Raw genomic sequence first — 20,319 nt, forward strand, 5'->3', positions numbered from 1 at the left:
GTAAAAAGTCCACATACTCTATGCTATATGGCTTTCCCTTGGAGATATGAGAGAGAGAGAACAGATAAGAAGGCAGACATGGAAAAGAAAGTGGAGAAGGAGGCATTTTTCTCTAGTAAGGAATATTATTAAATTTTTTGTTCCAATTGGTTTATGTAAAGTTGTTTTTTTTAATAACATTTACTCTTTTTAAACAAATGTGAATTTAAAAATGACAACCGTTTTATTTATATATAGATATATCCTTTATTGACAATAAACGTCACACAGTATCTGGAGAAATAAAGTCACAGACTTCAAACAGACAAATAAGAGCTGTAAGCCAGCAGCAGTCTAAAATAGGAAGTGACAAAAATGAGAAAAAAAAATAGAAAAAAAAATTAAAAAAAGAATGGGAAGGGCCGACAAGAAAGAGAGAGATGGACAGGGGTAGAGAAAATAATCTAGTAGGCAAACTGGAAGGATGCCCTTCAGGTCTTGTTCGTCAGCCAAGATTTCCAACTCTCTCTTACTTTTCGATCTTCTATCTCCTGAATTCACACATCCGGACTGGCAAGATTCAAAAAGTGACGAGTGTGTATATCATACTGAGGAAAGACAGAGGGCAACACCAAGGTAGGGCGCACGAGAGGGCACGGGCAGTGACATAACATGGAAGTAGACAAGATGACCAAATATATATTGGGGGCACAGCAAGAACATAAGAGAGACACGATGAAGCAATGAGAATTGGGGAAATAAGGGCAGGGGCAAAATTAAGGGAAGTTAGTTGTAGAGGTAAAGTGTAGCAGGAAAAAAAGAAAAAAAGAAGTGTTAGCATCAAGGTATTAAGCTGCATAAAAAAACATCAACATTTGAGTGGGAATATATGGGAGCCCATGTTCATACAATAGGGGTTTATTATTGGGGCTGTGTTGTTCCAGGACAATATATAGGACAGAATATCAATATAAGCATGCAGAAGGTGGAGGTGCACAGGAAGAGGTCTAGGAGTGGGGGCATTTATAGGGGCTAAGGGCAATTCACTCACCAGCAAGAGGCACAGCATCCTACGCGCTGACATAACGTACAGTGGCCCCCACCCTGCGTGCGAGGAAGAAGTGGGATTAGTACAGGATGCTGTTTGTATGCAGGGTTTGTATAGGTTGCTGTGTTTTGAACATAACTTATTCACCTTGCCTAAGAATTAATTCGATATTTTGTCTCACACAGTAAAGCACATGCAATAATAAACCCTTGTCTGATCCGAATTCACATATGTTAATATTAACAAGTCAATTGTAAAGAAAGGTGGCAAAAATCATGGTTCTTTAAAAAAAAAGATACAGTGGGGCAAAAAAGTATTTAGTCAGCCACCAATTGTGCAAATTCTCCCACTTGAAAAGATGAGAGAGGCCTGTAATTTTCATCATAGGTATACCTCAACTATGAGAGACATAATGAGAACAAAATATCCATAAAATCACATTGTCTGATTTTTAAAAAATGTATTTGCAAATTATGGTGGAAAATAAGTGTTTGGTCACCTACAAGCAAGCAAGATTTCTGGCGTTCACAGACCTGTAACGTCTTCTTTAAAGGGGTACTCCACCCCTAGACATCTTATCCCCTATCCAAGGGATAGGAGATAAGATGTCTGACTGCAGGGGTCCCACCTCCTGCAGCACCCCCCTATATCAGCAGCATGGTGCTATGTTTGCTCTTTGTCTGATGACGGGCGATACAGGGGCCTGGGTATCATGATGCCATGCCCTGCCCCTCAATACAAACCTATGGAAGGGGGCTTGATGGATGCCACGCCCCCTCCCATAGACTTGCATTGAGGGAGCAGGGCGTGACGTCACCATACCCCGGCTCCTGTATCGCCCATCATCAGCCACGGAGCAAACATAGCTCCGTGCTGCATATATATGGGGGTGCTGCAGGAGAGATCATGGGGCTCACCAGTGGCGTGACCCCTGCGATCTGACATCTTATACCCTATTCTTTGGATAGGGGATAAGATGTCTAGGGACGGAGTACCCCTTTAATAGTCTCCCCTGTCCTCCACTAGTTACCTGTATTAATGGCACCTGTTTAAACTTGTTATAAGTATAAAATACACCTGTCCACAACCTCAAACAGTCACACTTCAAACTCCACTATGGCCAAGACCAAAGAGCTGTCAAAAGACACCAGAAACAAAATTTTAGACCTGCACCAGGCTGGGAAGACTGAATCTGCAATAGGCAAGCAGCTTGGTGTGAAGAAATCAACTGTGGGAGCAATAATTAGAAAATGGAAGACATACAAGACCACTGATAATCTCCCTAGATCTGGGACTCCACGATAGATCTCACCCTGTGGTTTCATAATGATCACAAGGACAGTGAGCAAAAATCCCAGAACCACAGTAACAAAGGCTACCATCAGTAACACACTACGGCGCCAGGGACTTAAATCATGCAGTGCTAGACATGTCCCCCTGCTTAAGCCAGTACATGTGGCTTCGTAAGAAGCATTTCAAGGTCCTGGAGCCTAGCTAGTCTCCAGATCTCAACCCCATAGAAAACCTTTTGAGGGAGTTGAAAGTCTGTGTTGCCCAGCGAAAGCCCCTAAACATCACTGCTCTAGAGGAGATTTGCAATGGGCCAAAGCACAAGCAACAGTGTGTGAAAACCTTGTGAAGACTTACAGAAAACATTTGAAGTATTGAGATGAACTTTTGTTATTGAGCAAATACTTATTTTGCACCATAATTTGCATATAAATTCTTTAAAAATCAGACAATGTGATTTTATGGATTTTTTTTCTCATTTTGTCTCTCATAGTTGAAGTATACCTATGATGGAAATTACAGCCTCTCTCATCTTTTTAAGTGGGAGAACTTGCACAATTGGTGGCTGACTAAATACTTTTTTGCCCCACTGTACATCACTGGGAACATCTGACATAACTGAGAGTGATGGGGATTCTACAGATAAGGCAGCATCTAATGGCAATAATACTTGTAAGAGAAAAACTGATAAAAATAAACTCATAAAACATTATCGCCAGGCCTGATGAAAACACAGACCCAAGATATCCTCAGAGGGTAACAGAGCAAGAAATGAAGCAGCATTATGATGTGTCTCCTTACATAATAGACAATGATCAGCTGTCTAAACCAGTGGTCTCCAAAGTGAGGCCCTCCAGATGTTGCAAAAATACAACTCCCAGTATGCCCCGACAGCCAGCAGGCTCTACCAATAGAGTGCAAATTTCATGGATCAATGCAGTACATAGGTACTACATTGAACTATATGAGCCATTTAATAATGAGGAATAATACAAAGTGTAAAAAAAACCAAACAATAGTGTTAACCCCTATATAAATGAGCCCCTTCCATAAACAAAAAAAATATATATATACATGTTTTGTGTCGCAGCATGCGAAAGGGGCTTGTCGGCCGCCGTGTCCTGCGGTCGCTTCGCAAAAAAATAAGCCCCAGGGATCATAGGGGTCAGAAAATGGCAATTAAAAAAAAAGTATTAAAACATGATAGAAACTATGCAAACTGAGTAGTGTTGTAATCTGGCCAACCTAATGAATGAAGGTAACGTGTCAGTTTGACATGGTGTAAGAAAGTAGCCCCCCTCACAATTTCACTTCACAATTTTTTAAATTTTTTTTTTGTATATGTTATGGAAAGAAGTAATTACAAAAGACAATTGACCTCACAAAAAACAGGCCCTCTTATGGGTGTGTAAATGAAAAAATGAAAGAGTTTTGGCTATTAAAAGGCGAGGAGGAAAAAGGAAAAAAGTTAATGACAATGGCTTCTGGATACAGCAACAAGACAAGGAATTTAAAGGGGTTATCCAGAAATAGAGAAACAGAGCTAATTTCTGTCAAAAACTGTTCCCCGTTTGTCTCCAGGTTGGGTGTGGTTCTGCAGCTCAGTTCCATTGAAGTGAATGGAGCCAAGTTGTAATACCACATCCAACCTGGAGATAGACATGGAGCTGTTTTTGAAAGAAATTTGCTCTTTTTTTCTATTCCTGGATAACCCCTTTAACCCTTGGAGAACAACTTGCAATAAAAAGTTTACAGGATAACACTGACCTCGCGATATGATCTGAAGACAATAAGGTAGTGGTAGTGCTGGACACTAGTTTGTATATTATGTGATATGGGCGTTATTTAGATGACGTCATTTAGTGAAGCGACTGTGCCACTTATTCCACACACATATGGGACATATATATTGTTCTTTTATTAGATGTTTTGCTCAGCTCTAGAGTGAAACTTACCGTAGACCTATTTCAGGTAACATTTTATTACGAGCTAGTCCATACCATGCATACAATTTCTATAGGAGAATTTGCACAAGAGGCAACTGTTCTACCGATATAGCATTTGGCAAGGTCGCAGATATAGGGGGAGATTTATCAAAACCTGTCCAAAGGAAAAGTTGCTCAGTTGCCCATAGCAACCAATCAGATCGTTTTCATTTTTAACAAGGCCTCTGCAAAATGAAAGAAGTGATCTGATTGGTTTCTATGGGCAACAGGGCAACTTGTGCTTTGCACAGGTTTTGATAAATCTCCCCCCTATTATGCAAATATTTGATACAGAGAGGCTGTTCCGATTGGTTACTAAGACAAGCAAAATATAGGGGAGAATTTATCATTAGTGCAGATTTTTGTGCAATGTGAAAACCTGCTGCGCAAGTGCCTGGTTTTCCCAGTTGCCGTGCAAAGTCTATTATGTTGCGCAATTCACTTCATAAATTTGCACAAATGATAGGAAGCCCCTGGTTTAAAGCTCACACACATTCCTATGCCAGCTGGTCACTGGAGTACATTTGTGCAAAAATCAGATAAATCAGAGGATAAATTCAGTGCACCCCACCAGGGGCGGACTGACAGGTCGGGCACATGGGCACTGCTCGAGGGCCCGCACCTGAGAGGGGACCGCGCTGCCTGCACTTTTTTTTTAGTTTTCAGGTCGGGCCCAGGACCAGACTGGCACAGCAATCGGGCAAGCCGGACATTTGCCCAGTGGACTGGGCCATCCCCACAGAAGGCCGCTGCCAGTGATGTGTCACCTGTAGGGCTGCTGGGGCGCTTGGTTTAGGAGTTTCAAAGAGCGAAGAGACATTCGTTCCACGTCCTGCCAATAACTCCTTGTGGCCACCCGCAGTGTTTGCAGGCAGCCTTTCTGCACCTGATGTAACAAGCCCGGCCATTGGAAAATGCAGTGCTGGGATTTAAACGATTCACCCTGTGGTCGAGGATCGGCCCTATGGAAAACAGTCACCAGGTCCAACCCACGAGCGACCTAAATAAGGACTCTCACTTTATGTCGCCTCCTTCCCCTAAGTAAAAGTCATTCTAGAAGGCGTACCTTTAGAGGCCTTGATAGATACAGGGTCCCAAGTGTCTACCAGAGTTAAAAATGTTTTCTATCAGCATTGGGATGCTTGTTTGCTGTGTGAGCCTGAAGATGTAAATTTCAGGGTAGTAGCAGGTAATAGCAACCATTCCCCAGATATAGTTACTGGGAGCCATCCATTCAGGTGGGAAAGCATGTACTTACTGGGCAGGGAGTGATTGTAACTAATGTGACAGATAAGGGGTCTGCCAAGTTTATATTAGGGATGAACATTATGAAAATAAATTTGCCGAAATATTAGAAGCCTTGCATGCCTCTCTTCCCTATCTGTCCCCTTCAGGCCAGTGGGCTGCGCAGCACCACTTGAAAGTTCTACAGGCAGAGCAGAAATTTGCCAACAAGCAAGGTGAAATCTGCTAAGTACGAGTTCAAGACATCAGGTTGGTGACGTTACAACCCAACAAAGAGACTATTATCTGGTGTTGTGCACGTCCCGGAGTCAAGAATAGGGACTATCAGGTCCTGCTGGAACTTATGCAACTAGAAGATCATCCTCTTGTCCAAGCTGCAAGAAGCCATGTCACTGTCACCAAAGGGAGAGTGCCGGTGTTGTTACTAAACCTGTCTGATTCTGCTACTGTCTTACCCAAATACATTCCGGTAGCTCAGCTGTACCTCCTAGAGTCGAAGGACATTGTGACAGCGTGCAGCTCAAGTGGCCGAAGGATCCAGTGTGAGCCCTCCAGATCCCTGGTGGGCGCAACTCCAGGTCGGAGACGACACTACCCCAAGGGATCAAGTCAATGGTATCAACAATGTTGCCAACAGGTACAATGAGGCTTTCAGCAAGCACCCCATAGACTTTGGGAAAACTTCAATGATACAGCACCGAATCCTCACAGGTGACAGCCCACCTATCAAGGAAAGACACCGTATAGTCACTCCAGGCATGTATCAGAATGTCAAGAATATGCTGGCCAACATTAAAGAGACAGACGTGATGCAAGAAAGTCAGAGCCCCTGGGCGACACCACTTGTCCTGGTAAAGAAGAAAGACGGCACCATCCGCTTCTGTGTTGACTACAGGAAACTGAACAACGTTACACATAAAGATGCTTATCCTTTGCCAATTATCGAGGAGTCAGTCACAGCCCTAGGGTCTGCTGCTTACTTCTCCACCCTGGACTTAACCAGCGGATACTGGCAAGTGCCCATGGCCGGGGAGGACTGGGAAAAGACCACTTTTGTGACACCCATGGGACTGTTTGAGCTTAAAAGTATGCCATTTGGGCTGTGCAATGGCCCTGCTACGTTCCAGTGTCTGATGGAAAGGTGCCTGGGCCATCTGAATTTTCAAAGTGCCCTATTGTACTTGGACGATGTCATTGTGTATTCCAAGTCCTACCAGGAACACCTCAAGCCATCTGTCAGATGTCCTTCAAGTCCTAATCAAGCATGGACTGAAGATTAAACCGTCAAAGTGTCATTTGCTCAAACCTCAAGTCCATTACTTGGATCATGTTGTCAGCGCAGAGGAAGTCCAGCCCAATCCTGAAAAGTGGAAGTCGTCAAGAACTGGACAACCCCGCGCACGTTGAAAGATGTCAGGAGCTTCCTGAGATTTGCCAGCTACTACCGCCGCTTCATCCCACACTTCGCCCAGATTGCAGAACCCCTCACAGCTCTCCTATGGGGTACGGCAAAGGAGAATTATAATGGAAGACTACCGATTGAATGGGCCGAAGAGCAAGAGACAGCTTTCCGAGCCCTTAAACATTTGTTGACAGAACCACCCATCCTGGCGTATCCAGACTACAGTCAGCTATTCCTGATGCTATAAACTGATGCCAGTTTTGAAGGTCTGGGAGCAGTCCTATCACATGTCCAGGATGGACAAGAGCGAGTAATTGCTTATGCCAGTCATAACCTGCAAGGAGCAGAGAAGAACAATGCTAATTACAGCTCATTCAAGTTGGAACTTCTTGCCCTGGTCTAAGCCGTGACCGAAAAGTTCAAAGACTATTTGGCCGCCATGCCATTCACTGTCTACATGGACAATAACCCGTTAGCCCACCTGAACACTGCCAAATTGGGTGCCATTGAACAGCAATGGGCTTCAAGTTTGGCCAATTACAGCTTCACTATCAATTACGGAAGCGGCAAGTCAAACGTCAATGCCTATGTACTATCTCGAATGACCCCCAGCGAAGAACCACCTGTCAAAGACGTGTGGGAAGACATGGAGATGCCCCCATTTTATCAACGGTTTGTGAACCAGAATGTTGTGACCGCCCTGAAAGATGGTGAACCCAGGTCCGAAAAGGTTAAAGAAGACCTGTACACCTGGAAGACCCTTCAAGATGAAAGTTGATTCATGGGGAATCTGTTGGACTACCTTCTGGCGAATAAGGTACTAACCTGTCTTCACCGGGCCCAGTGTGATTATGAGCTGAAATGTCGGGGAGACAGAGGAAGCGACTGTTTGTGCACAAAGGACTGTTGTACCGAAATTCTTTGGATCCGGTCTCTGGTGATCGACTTCATCAGATTCTGGTTCCCTGAAGAGACACGACGATGGTCCTCAACGCATTTCATGATCAGTCGTGACACTTTGGAGTCCACAAGACTGAAGCTACTGTCAGGCGAGGATTCTATTGGATCTGAATGCGGAGTGACATTGAGAAATGGAGCAGTGAATGTGCTGTCTGTAAAGTCACCAAGAATGTATGCAAGGACGCAAGAGCACCCCTCCATTCCATCCAGAGTGAAAGGCCCAACCAGTGGGTCTCACTAGACCATGTCAAATTTTCTCCTACCCGGTCCGGGTATACTTATACTCTCACCTTGGTGGATCATTACTCCAAATGGGTTGTCGTTGTACCCGTCAAAGATCTCACAGCCAAGACAGCGGCCCAGATATTCTATTCCAATTGGGTGCAGACCCTTGGGTGTCCAGAGTCTGTCCTAATGGACCAAGGAATGGCCTTCAAGGCCCAACTCTTCCAAGAGTAATGTCAATTCCATGCTTGCAAGAAACTCCGGACTACCGCTTACCATCCCCAGGGGAACGGGCTCTGTGAGCGCATCAATCAAGTCTTTATCCACATGTTGCCAGCAGCCTCTGTGTCAAAACAACAATAGTTGCCCTGACTGCAGCCCGAATTACTGGAGATATATAACAATACAGGGTATACCCCTTTCTACTTGATTATGGGGCAACATGGGCAGCTGCCTAAAGACCGGACATTTGGGCTCCAGGCTGCGTTCAACAACTCTCCGCAAGCCTCCCTGGAATGGGTCTCTGACCACCAGTGAAGGATCCAAGAAGCCAAAGAAGAAGTCAGCAAGAAGATGGGCGATGCTCAACAGAGACAACAAGAGGACTATAACCGACATGCCACTGCCAAACCACTTCAATTGGGTGATCAAAGTCTGGCTACGGAAGTTTCCAAGGACTAACAAGTTAGACTCTATCTGGAAGACAGAACTATACACAGTGACTGCCATACCCTATCCTGAGTCTGATGTGTGCGAAGTACAAAAACCTGGGTATGAGCCACAATTCGTTCACCGGAATTGAATCGAGTTGTCTCAAAGAAGATCTACCAGTGCTCCCAGTACTGCCTTCTCCAGCTGTCAGACCTGCAAGAGAGTATGTCCCGGGCGAGGGAATCCACCCATATATGGATTTCCCCATGTTTTCATCAAATCAGCCTGTGATCTTCTGTGTCTCACCAACCCCGAGGGTGGTTCAACCCACACTAGTCTCCACACCAGACCCAGTCTTTTCACCGTTGGCTCCGGCCTATACACCAGCCTCCAGGGTGCCAACCCTGTCTTCAGCTTCTCCAGCACTGCTGCCAGCAACTCTCCAGCCAGTCCTGAACTAGTACCAGCTCCTGAGTTCACTAAGGAAGAGTCAGCTGCAACGCCAGAAGTCCCAAGAGCTCCAGAAACCTCAAGAGTTCCAGATTCTCCAGAGGTGGTGTTGCACAGATCCCAAAGGTCGGCGCAGGGACAAATACCAGCTCGGTATAGAAAATAAGTTGCCGTACCATATATAAAGTTGTACAACATATAGTCCAATCTAGTCAGTTCACACATAACTAATTTAGTGATGTACATAGAGCTTGGATATAGACTAGTCACATGTAATAGCTAGTTAGAACTGCAGCCAGGATGTATATTACCAGTCCACAATTGTCTAGTGTACATATGTCTAATAGTTTTTCCTGTCCACATGTACAGGGTACTCTGAGGTATAAATAAAGCACATATAGAGACAGAGTTGCTGTATACAAAGGTAACATTGTTGTATGGTTGAAAACATGTATAGAGTTCTGGGGAGAAGTACCTAGTGCCAATGGGCCCCAGTAGCTAAGGAATTTGGTAGAGAGCCTCCGGCAGCCCAATCCACAGCAAATGTGTTTAAGTATGTTTAATTGTGTTAATAATTCAGTTACAAGGGTAATGAATCCCTCATGTTTATGTCCCATTAGCACAAGGAGCATGTATGGACATTTTCACAAAGTGCTACATGGACTCGGCCCAAGTTATGTTTCCATATTCAGACCTGTGAAGGACATTTGACAATAATGCCCTAGGAACTGTCATCACCAGACCCCAGTGGCCACTTTCAGTCTTCCACCCTCCAGGACTGGGTGCCAAAGACAGCTGTGTTTAAGAGTGGGAGTTTGTGGTGGCCCAGTACGGGAGTGGTGCCCCCGTACCCTTGCTGCCCTGTCAGACAGCCTCCTTACAGTGTCCCCTTATGTATATATTGTTTGCCATGTGTTATACTGTACAATGCATATAGAAAGTGTTATCACTTTAAGAGAGGTTAACATGTGATCCCCAGTTGTCATGTGAGTTGTTACCCAGGAGGTATCAGTGACCATGTGAGTTAAGGGTGACCTATGGGACCCCACCAGAGTCTCTCCTATAAAAGCCCTGGGAAGAGTCTCTTCTCTCTCTTTCTGCTGAGATGCAGCGCAGTCAAGTCCTATTGTGTGTCTGGAGTCCATAGGAGGCCTCAAGTCAGTCCAGCAGCCACAATTCTACAAGTAAGCTACAGCCACAGCATTGTCAACCTCATTGTCAGCAAGCCCTTATGGTCTCTGAAGTCACTGGTCACCTCCGGGGGCCTGGCTGAACTGAATAGACCCCCTCCGTGGGCCTGGCTGAACTGAATAGACTGTACCATCTGTCACTCAGTAAAACTACCGTTGTCCGTAACTTGGCGTCAGAGTCATCTCTGTCCCCGTGCCTAGCCCAGGATCTAGCGGTATACCTTCGGGTGGTATTGTGGATAAACCACGCCCATGCATCATGAATACAAGGGATTAATGCCATCTGGCCCTAGGGTAATTCCATCACCCTCTACCACAATACCACATATGTTCATGTTTTATTTAAAAAATGGAAAAAGGAGGACATTCAATATTTTATTAGATAAGGGGCTTATTTACATTAATTACCTTCTTTTTTTTTTTTTTTTCATTTTTCATCACAATTTCTTAGTCCATAGGAGACCATTACATGTGATCGTTAGATTGCAAACACTGATATGCATATAGAAAGAACAGCTTTGTGCGAAAGAACAGCTTTGACCACTGTTATCGATGGTCCATTATTACAGGCTGCCTGCACTACTGGAGCACTGATGAGACAGACGGAGGGAGGTAAGGACCTTTCCGCCTTCCTCTTAGCTGAACAGGATGAGGTTTTTCCATTTTAGATGCGGCAATCAACTTCGATTGCGGTGTCTAAAGAGTTAAAGGTGTACTCCGGCCGACATTTTATCCCCTATCTAAAGGATAAGATGTCTGATCGCGGGTGTCCCACTGCTGGGGACCCACGCAATCTCTCATGCAGCACCCACCGATAATCAGCCTCACAGAGCGAAGATCGCTCTGTGTCTGATGACTCACGATCACGGGGCCGGAGTATCGTGATGTCAGAAGGAGGGGGCGTACCCCTTTAATGCTGGACACCGGCCAGCATCATTGGTTGATGATTATGAGCTGAACTCATGGGGCCTCATGATCATCTATTGCCTGAGGGCCCTATGAGTTGTCAGTTCACCCCTGGCACCAACCAGCGCATATGCTAACTGCACACACACACGCTGGCTGCAGGTAAATGTTCCCATTAATTTGGGGGACATATGAACTCTGCTCTTGGGATTGGTGGGGGTCCCAGTGATCAGACCTTCATAGATCAGTTAGTTATCCTCTAGCCTGTGGATAAGAAATAACTTTTCGAGTTGGAATAACCTCTTTAATTCCAATACTCCATGCACCTTTCTTGCCTCCTACACAGCAACTAAAATTCTATCTTTACTTATGTCTGCAGATGGGAAGGAGATAATTCTGAAAGCTTCATGTAAGTGATCCTGTTGATGAGAATGACATGGTGATAATTATACCTATTAAACATTATGGTGGCAGCCAAAATGAGAGATAATGAAGCCTGATTATGAAGTGTAAAATTAATAAAATGTTCACTTCTCATACCTGTTCCCCTCTCCCCTGCCTTCTATACGCAAACAGTTTTAGTATGAGTCTGGCCATAGATATGACATACGTTATATGAAAAATAGTATTAGGACACCTACATATTACACCTACAGGAGCCTTTAGGACATTCCTTTCTAAATCCATAGACATTAATATGGAGCAAAAATCTATAAACTGCAGGTATACCAGCTTCCACTCGTCTAGGAAGCCTTTCTACAAGATTTTGGAGGTGCCTTTGGGAACTTATGCCCCTTCATCCAGAAGAGCATTTGCGGGGTCAGAAACTGATCAATGTTCAAGAGGGCCTGTCTTACAATTTCCATTCTTGGTTATTCCAAAGGTGTTAGATGGGGATGAGGTCAGAGCTTTGTGGGGGCCACAATATTTTTTATGGGGTATGACCCTACCCGTTCACCCACAAGATCTCACAGAGAGCCATTTTATGTACATGGGCTAGTCAAGCTCTACCACACCAAACTTACCCAACCATATCTTTATGGACCTTGCCCTCAGGCACAGCCATGCTTGAACAAAAAAGGCCTAAACCCAAACCCATAATTCTGGAATCATTCAACTGTCCATTATGTCTTGCCATGCTGAAGCTGTAAGATGTCCCTCCACTAGGCCATCGAGGGGGCTAGTCCTGAAAACAAACCCATAAAATTATGCCTCTTCTACCAAACTTTTCAGCTGGCACAATGCAGTCAGGCAGTAATGTTCTCCTGGAATTCGGCTTTACATTACTTTATTTGGCGATTAGCATTGTGCTTGGTGATGTAACACTTGCATGTAGCTTCTTAACATGGAAACCAATGCCATGAAGCTCCTAGCAGGGCACAGTTTTTAAGCAGATTTTTAATGCCAAATGAGGTCTAAATGGCTACTCCTCCCCTAGACATCTTATCCCCTATCCAAAGGGGATCCCATGCCCCCCTCGTGATGTCACACCACATCTCCATTCATGTCTATACCTTATGTCCCATGGATATGAATGGAGGGGGTGTGGCGTGATGTCATGACCCCTGCCCCGGGAACCCAGCGTTCTAAACATACTGTTTAGAACGCCGGATGCTGCATGAAGATCGCAGCAGGTCCCGGCAGCGGGACCCCTGTGATCAGACATGTTATCCCCTATCCTTTGGATAGGGGATAAGATGTCTAGGGGCGGAGTACCCCTTTAAACTCAGCACTTGGTCACCCCGCTCTGTAACTTAATGTGGTCTCTACTTAGTGGCTGTTGTTGCTGTGGTTTCTAAACACTTCTACATCTTAAATATATAATTTCTATATCAAGATCTAGGAGGGAAGAAATGTCTGGAACTGACTTGCAGTGGTGGATCCTATTACAGAATCACACTGGAATTCACTGAGCTCTTTAGAACCTGTGGTCATAGGATTGAGAGGAACACCGAATTATAATGATTAAGAGATTGGGCCCAAAACTTTTCTCCATATAATGCACATCTTTACAGACCTTTGGCCGATCTAGCTCAACTTTTGAGATCAATTTGATTTCTGTGGTGGTCATGGCCATAAAGCTTTATGTATACATGGGACTTTCTGAACTATCCCACCAACAAGACAGTGAGTTTGTTCAATGTGACAAATAACCGGCCAAATTTGGACGACCATGCCATACACTTGTTTGTTGGTCCAATGTTGTCGACCAAATGTTTGGTAGACTATTCATTGGCTATTGTAAATGATCAGTTTCATGTCATTTACAAGTGATGGTTGGCCGAAATTCCCCAAATCATCCATTTCCACTGGCCTCTATTTTTTGTGTAGGGGCAGTTTAAGATTAACCGTAGATATTACGAAAATAGCTGGATCTGCCAATGACCTGCAGATAAGTATCTCATGTCTATGGCCAGCTTTAGTGTATCCTCATTATAGGATGTTATTATTTTTAACCAATAACTTACCTGTACAGGTAGTAGAAGAAGGACAGCAAGTAGAATGCCAGTTTACACCAAGCCTCCTTCTGGCAATAATTCAAAATGTCCACATTCATTATGGACACTGGATCAAACATAACTTCTGAACCATCAGCAGGTCGGTGGAAATACCTAAGAGAAGCCGCCAAATATTTGTATTAGTTCATCTACTGTAGCAATAGGAATCATCCTCACGGTCTCTCCCCCACTTTATACCATTCACATGTTCTAATAAATGAAAATGTTTGGACTGAAGTAGACTGTCCTTTTAAAGACAGTTTATAAAACGTTTTCAGGCTGGGTTCATACTTATGGTTTTCTGCAAAAAAAAGAAAAGGATTAAAGGATTATGAATCAACAGATCCTATTAAAGTGTATCTAAGCTTATGAAGAAGGATGAGTTTCCCGCCTGAAATTTCCAAATGGCATCAGAAGAGCTGCAGGTCAGGCAGGTGAAGGCAGCTACCGATGCAACAAACGTCAAAGCCTTGAATTCACCAAGACTCTAATTTCCGAGGTTTGCTATAGCAACCGGTTGACGTTTCCCCCATGCAGTGTCTCTTTACGTCAGCTGTAAATGTCAAATGTGAGAGCTGTTGTTCTTTGTACGTGAAGTATACTTTGTTTCTATGGGACTTTAACTGGAGGCAAAGTCCTTCAGCCACATCCATTCCTATATTTTTATTATAATCTTATATATATGAAAAAGCCAGCGTGAGGCTGGTGAAACGTTGTCTATTGGAATACACTATGGAATAAATTTTGCACCGTGATTTTCAAGTTGTGGTGTGCTGCATCTATTTGTACTTTATATATATGTATATATATATATATAGATATATATATATATAGATATATATATATATATATATATATATATATATATACAGTGATCCCTCAACTTACAATGGCCTCAACATACAATAGTTTCACCATACAATGGACTTTTCTGGACCATTGTAACTTGAAACCAGACTCAACATACAATGCTATGGAATCTGCGAAACGTGTCAATGGCTGGAAGAACCGACCAATCAGAATGGATATTTCACTGATGAAAACCGTGTATTCCTAAAGTGCATGCACTGACTGGTGTCTGGTAGCGCCCCCTACAGTACAGGGAGGTATTACATGTTCTGTACTCTTTACCTGTACCAGGGTTAGCTGCTCCTTTGGACACCAGGTAAGGGCGGCTCCATTTTCCTTTTTTTTTTAGGACACTGCGTGTACTGTACAGGACCCTGAAGAAGCTTCTGTCCTCTACATAGACCAGTGTTTTCCAAAGAGGGTGCCTCCAGCTGTTGCAAAACTACAACTCCCAGCATGCCCGGACAGCCGAAGGCTGTCCGGGCATGCTGGGAGTTGTAGTTTTGCAACAGCTGGAGACACTCTGGTTGGGAAACACTGAAATAGACAGTGATTTACAGCTCTCAGCAGATCTTTATTACTTTTATATATAAGGATTTGCTTTATCTGTATTAGTTATCTACTTAGTTTTCTTTAATCCTCACTTTTTCCTATTTTTGGATGACATTTTGGTGACTTCAGAACCAATTACCAGGTTTCCATAGAGTTCTGGTCTCAACATACAATGGTTTCAACATACAATGGTCATCCTGGAACCAATTAATATTGTAACTTGAGGGACTACTGTATATATATATATATATATATATATATATATATATATATATATATATATAAATCACGATCTAAAGAAAAGCAGTTGCAGGGCAAAAAAAAAAATAGCATACTACAAAAAAGTATGACAATAAGGCTGTGTTCACACTTGAGTTGTATGGGCCATTGGGTGCCTCCTTCACGGGCTCCGTAATATACATTGCTGCATTGTTTTGTCTGATAATATGCCGGTCATTATGCATGAAACCCAAAGGACCTCATTAACTACTAAAAGGGATATTGTAGGATTTTTTTCTCTTTAGCCTTTGAGCCCGTGATGCCAAGTTATAATACTGTGTAATATGCTTCTATTACCTCCATTGTCCTGTTTTCCCAATCCTCAATGTTGTAATGCAAGTATTCTACTGTTGTCTCTGACCTTTCCCAGAATTCCATGTTGCCAGTGACACCATGTATTAAAGGGGTTATCCAGGAAAAAACTTTTTTTGATGCATCAACTGGCTCCAGAAAGTTAAACAGATTTGTACATTACTTCTATAAAAAAAAAATCTTAATCCTTTCATTACTTATGAGCTGCTGAAGTTGAGTTGTTCTTTTCTGTCTAAGTGATCTCTGATGACACCTGTCTCGGGAGCTGTCCAGAGTAGAAGCAAATCCCCATAGCAAACCTCTTCTACTCTGTGCAGTTCCCGAGACAAGCAGAGATGTCAGCAGAGAGCACTGTTGCCAGACAGAAAGGAACAACTCAACTTCAGCAGCTGTTAATTATAGGAAGGATTAAGATTTTTTAATAGAAGTAATTACAAATCTGTTTAACTTTCTGGAGCCAGTTGATATAAAAAATAAAAAAAAAAGTTTTTTTTCCTGGAATACCCCCTTAAGTCACATGGTCTCTAGGGACATGGCTATGCTGGAGTGGGTTAGTGGATTGCATTACTTCAGTAAATCCCTTCCACCCTGCTATCCACCCACCCCACTGTAGCATATACACACACAACCCCTGGAGACCATGTGACTTATGACATATTGTCTCTGGCCACATGGAATTCTGGAATAGGTCACAAACAACAGTAAAATAAAAAGACTTGCTCTACAGCATTTTCAGGTTTTAGTCCTATTCATGAAAGTGGCACACAGCGGTAATAGAAGCATATTACAAAGTATTATAACTTGGCATCATGGGCTCAAAGGCTGAAGGAAAAAAAAACTGGAATACCCCTTTAAGAACACAGACAATTTCAGTATTTGCATTTTCGTTTTTCCTCATCGCTTTTTATGAGTGTATATTTTACCATCAACATAGTTGTGTGTGGATTTGACCTGTGATAGAAGGGAGTTTAAATTGCTTCTTTTTCAATTTTTTTATGGGATGCATGTTGTCCAAAAATGGCAATTCAATTTAATAATACTCAATTATATATGGATATATTTTTTTTTACCTTAGATTTTTTGATTTGAAAATGGGCAAAATGGAGGTGATTTTAACTTTTAAACTTTTAATACAAGGGATTTTATTTTATATATTTTATAGAAGCTTGACAGTTCACTGCAATGTCTATATATATTGCAGTGAACTGTCAAGCTTGTATAAAATATATAAAATTAAATCCCCTGAATTAAAAGTTAAAATCTCCCAGTAAACTATCTCTTGGGTGATCTACTATTACTGCCTATGGCAGTCTATAATAGCAGATTTGACATGATAATCAATGGGGGAGGTGGGGACTCGGGAAGTGACTGAAATGTGTTCATCAATGGTGACACCGGCATCTAGGTGGTAAAATACCCACCCTCACAGCTAGTTCCAATGCCAGTTACTAACTGTTGCTATCAGATGAATGCTGCTGGCAGCTCGCGGGAATCGAGAGGGCTTGATTTCCGAGCCTTTGCCACACATCCTTGATGCCACCATGATGTACATGTATATCAATGGGGCATTAAGAGGTTTATTTCATAGGGGTCCATGGGGTGCCAGTCGTGTCAGGTGTGTAATGAATTTGCCACCACCAATGGCAAAGCAGAATAAAGGAAAATACAACACAGGGGTGAACTTAGCCTAATCTGTAACTGGTAGATCACTTTCACAAAGCAGTATTTTAGTCAGTATTTTGCACCGCTGTTTGCAAGCTAAAATCAGGAGTGAATCTTAGGTGGGTATACATATATTTGGTGATCCGAATTGTGCAGGTTGGACGGGGGAACATAGCAAGATGTGTTCCCTCATCCAAGGCCGTGTGGCTTGCCTGATGATTCCACATCCAAGTTGAGGCACCGGATGAATGTTAAGCGTCTCATTAAAATGAATTGGATCAGTTCAACCGTCAGTTTCCCTCCAGCACTTTTCTACAACGCCTAAGGGAAGCGGCAACAAATCTCTGGATATATGTATAGGGGGCCTAACACAGAGAAAAATGTATTACAATGGTTTGTAAATTACTGTGTTTTAATCCTGTACCCTCCCTGACAGGAGATGATCGGGAGGACATTATGTCATCACATACCTCTGTCCCACCAGATGCTAATAACAAATGAATCCATTTATACATGATTCATTATAGCTATATAACACCTATTAGACTACAAGTGGGCCTGTCCCCTACATGGTTTCATATTGGAGGGAAGTCCTACAACTGGAGGGAAGTCCTACAACTGGTGTCCACCATAGTGGATCCTTCCCATTTGTTAAATACGTTATTGTTTTATTCGGTGGTCATTTGCTGTCAGATGAAGTTTGGTCCCATCATGTGCATACCTCCTCAAGGGAATTGCTATTCCCTGGGTTATTGTTTTCCGGTGGATGGACCCAAGACCACCAATGCTTATCAAACGGAAGAATCTGCACATCTGTTATACCCTTCTCACAGGTGGGGCATAGGAATAGGAAATTCCTGCCTGAGTTTGAGTATGGCCCCCCCCCTTGACCCAGTGTTAACTTAACTCTGTTAGTTGCCTAAACTCCCCTATGCACTAGTTCAGATGTTTTGTCTGTTTATTTACTATGCCTAATACGCTTACCTGGCATGATTGAGGTAGCTATAAATTACTCATTCTTATGCATGAATACCATACAGTGGAAGGTAGTGTTGATCTTTTTCTTATACTTTCTTTTTTCTTATTTTTTTAATCTTACGTTTCTTTTGTTTTGGTTCAGTTTGAGCCTATGTATATATTTACGATGATTGTTTTTGTTATTTGCACAACCTGACTTGCCTTATTTCCCTGGAATTGTACCCTGTGCAGATACTTTTAGGGTAGGGTGACACAAAGCGCCAACATCAGTCAGAAGAGTGGGCTCCTGTCATGTCTGTATTAGCCAGTGTTCACACACAGCTATTGGTTTGGTTGTGTGTGAACAGTTTTATGTTCCCTGGTTAGGGAATAGTTAAAGTCTTTGGGCTTTCTCTACAATTGCTCTTAGGGTGTGTCTACATAAGATCAGCTCTGTCTAGCCTCAGAGCTGGGGATTACATATTACACATGGACATGCTGCATGGAGCTTTGGGTGAAACACTCCTAGTTTGTGCTTTTAATCCACTATCTCTGTTTTAGCATGCACCTTGCATTTATCTTTGATAGTTCTGGGCTTTTTGCCTTGGTTAGTTAGCATGCTCTTAGTAGATTTTAATCTATGTTTATATAGTTAGTTTTAGGATTTGTATATCTTTTCTGTTATGTATCTGTTCACACTGTGCTTTCTCTTGTATTCTTTTTCTATGTTATCGCTCCATGGGGACATTCCTGTGTCTACTGGAGGCTCTGATCTAGATATCCCTGTCACCTGTCCATGGGGACTCCATGTCTACTGGAGGTTTTTGAGGGATTGTGATTCCTGTCATGTGTTCGGTGTGAACAGTGTTCTATAATTATATCCAGTTGTTTCTGTTTTCTGAGTTGTAACTAGGCATCCCTGTCACCTGTCCATGGGAACTCCATGTCTACTGGAGGTTTTCTGAGGGATTGTGATTCCTGTCTTGTGTTCAGTGTGAACAGTGTTCTATAATTATATCCTGTTGCATCTGTTTTCTGATTTGTAACTAGGCATCCCTGTTACCTATCCATGGGGACTTGGTGTCTACTGGAGGTTTTCTGAGGGATTGTGATTATTCCTGTCTTTTGTTCAGTGTGAACAGTGTTCTATAATTATATCTTGTTGTATCCGTTTTTTTTAGTTGTAACTTGGCATCCCTGATACCTGTCCATGGGGACTTTGTGTCTACCGGAGGTTCTGGGGGATGGGATTATGTTATATTCCTTTTTGTTCCTGAAGTCTGTTCAGACTCATCCGTTTTCCTGTCTTGTGTTTAGTGTGAACAGTGTTCTATAATTCGGTTCCTGTTTTGGGTTCAGTGTGAACTGTGTTCTATAATTACATCCCTTTGTATCGTTTTTCTGAGTTGTAACTGATATTCCTGTTACCGGTCCATAGGGACTCTGGGAGATTCATCCTGAGTCTACTGGAGGTTTAGGGATTGTTTCTGGAGTCTGTTCAGACTCATCTGTTTTCCTGTCTGGTGTTTTGAACTCTATATGTTTATTAGTTCTGATTTCAGATCTTTGGAGTTTTTGTACATGCACTGATCATAGAGTACATGATCACTTAGATAGTGTTTTCCTCTGTGCTTTACCATTGGTCTATAAGTGTCCTCTGTGCTGCTCACTGATCTGTTCCCTCTGAACTTATTAACAGAGTTCTATGTTCCTGTTATGTTTCTGGTTTGTGACCGATTTATATTGTATGTGTTTTTAGGCCCCTGCATTTTAGCTCAGGGAGGGACCGGTGCGCAGTTGACCATCCACTGTTTAGGGTGGATTGGCAAGTAGGCAGGGAGAGCGGTTTTAGGGCCAGTTTAGGGCTCACTCTCCGTGT

The 20,319-nt window shown here is 42.9% G+C and overlaps 1 protein-coding gene across 1 annotated transcript in view; it reads right to left on the reverse strand.

The window, feature by feature from the left end:
• Positions 1-221: 221 nt before the first annotated feature.
• Positions 222-20,319, reverse strand: part of CNIH2 (cornichon family AMPA receptor auxiliary protein 2) — a 195,845-nt gene continuing 175,747 nt past the window's right edge. Inside the window, exons 5-7 of the mRNA XM_056527474.1 lie at positions 13,800-13,943; positions 1,031-1,083; positions 222-587 (exon numbers count right to left, since the gene is read on the reverse strand). Of these exons, the coding sequence (XP_056383449.1) occupies positions 1,050-1,083; positions 13,800-13,943 (178 nt within the window). The 3' untranslated portion in view covers positions 222-587; positions 1,031-1,049. The remainder of the gene's footprint in view (positions 588-1,030; positions 1,084-13,799; positions 13,944-20,319) is intronic.

Source organism: Hyla sarda, chromosome 6 (genome assembly GCF_029499605.1).
Source record: "Hyla sarda isolate aHylSar1 chromosome 6, aHylSar1.hap1, whole genome shotgun sequence".
Taxonomy (NCBI): domain Eukaryota; kingdom Metazoa; phylum Chordata; class Amphibia; order Anura; family Hylidae; genus Hyla; species Hyla sarda.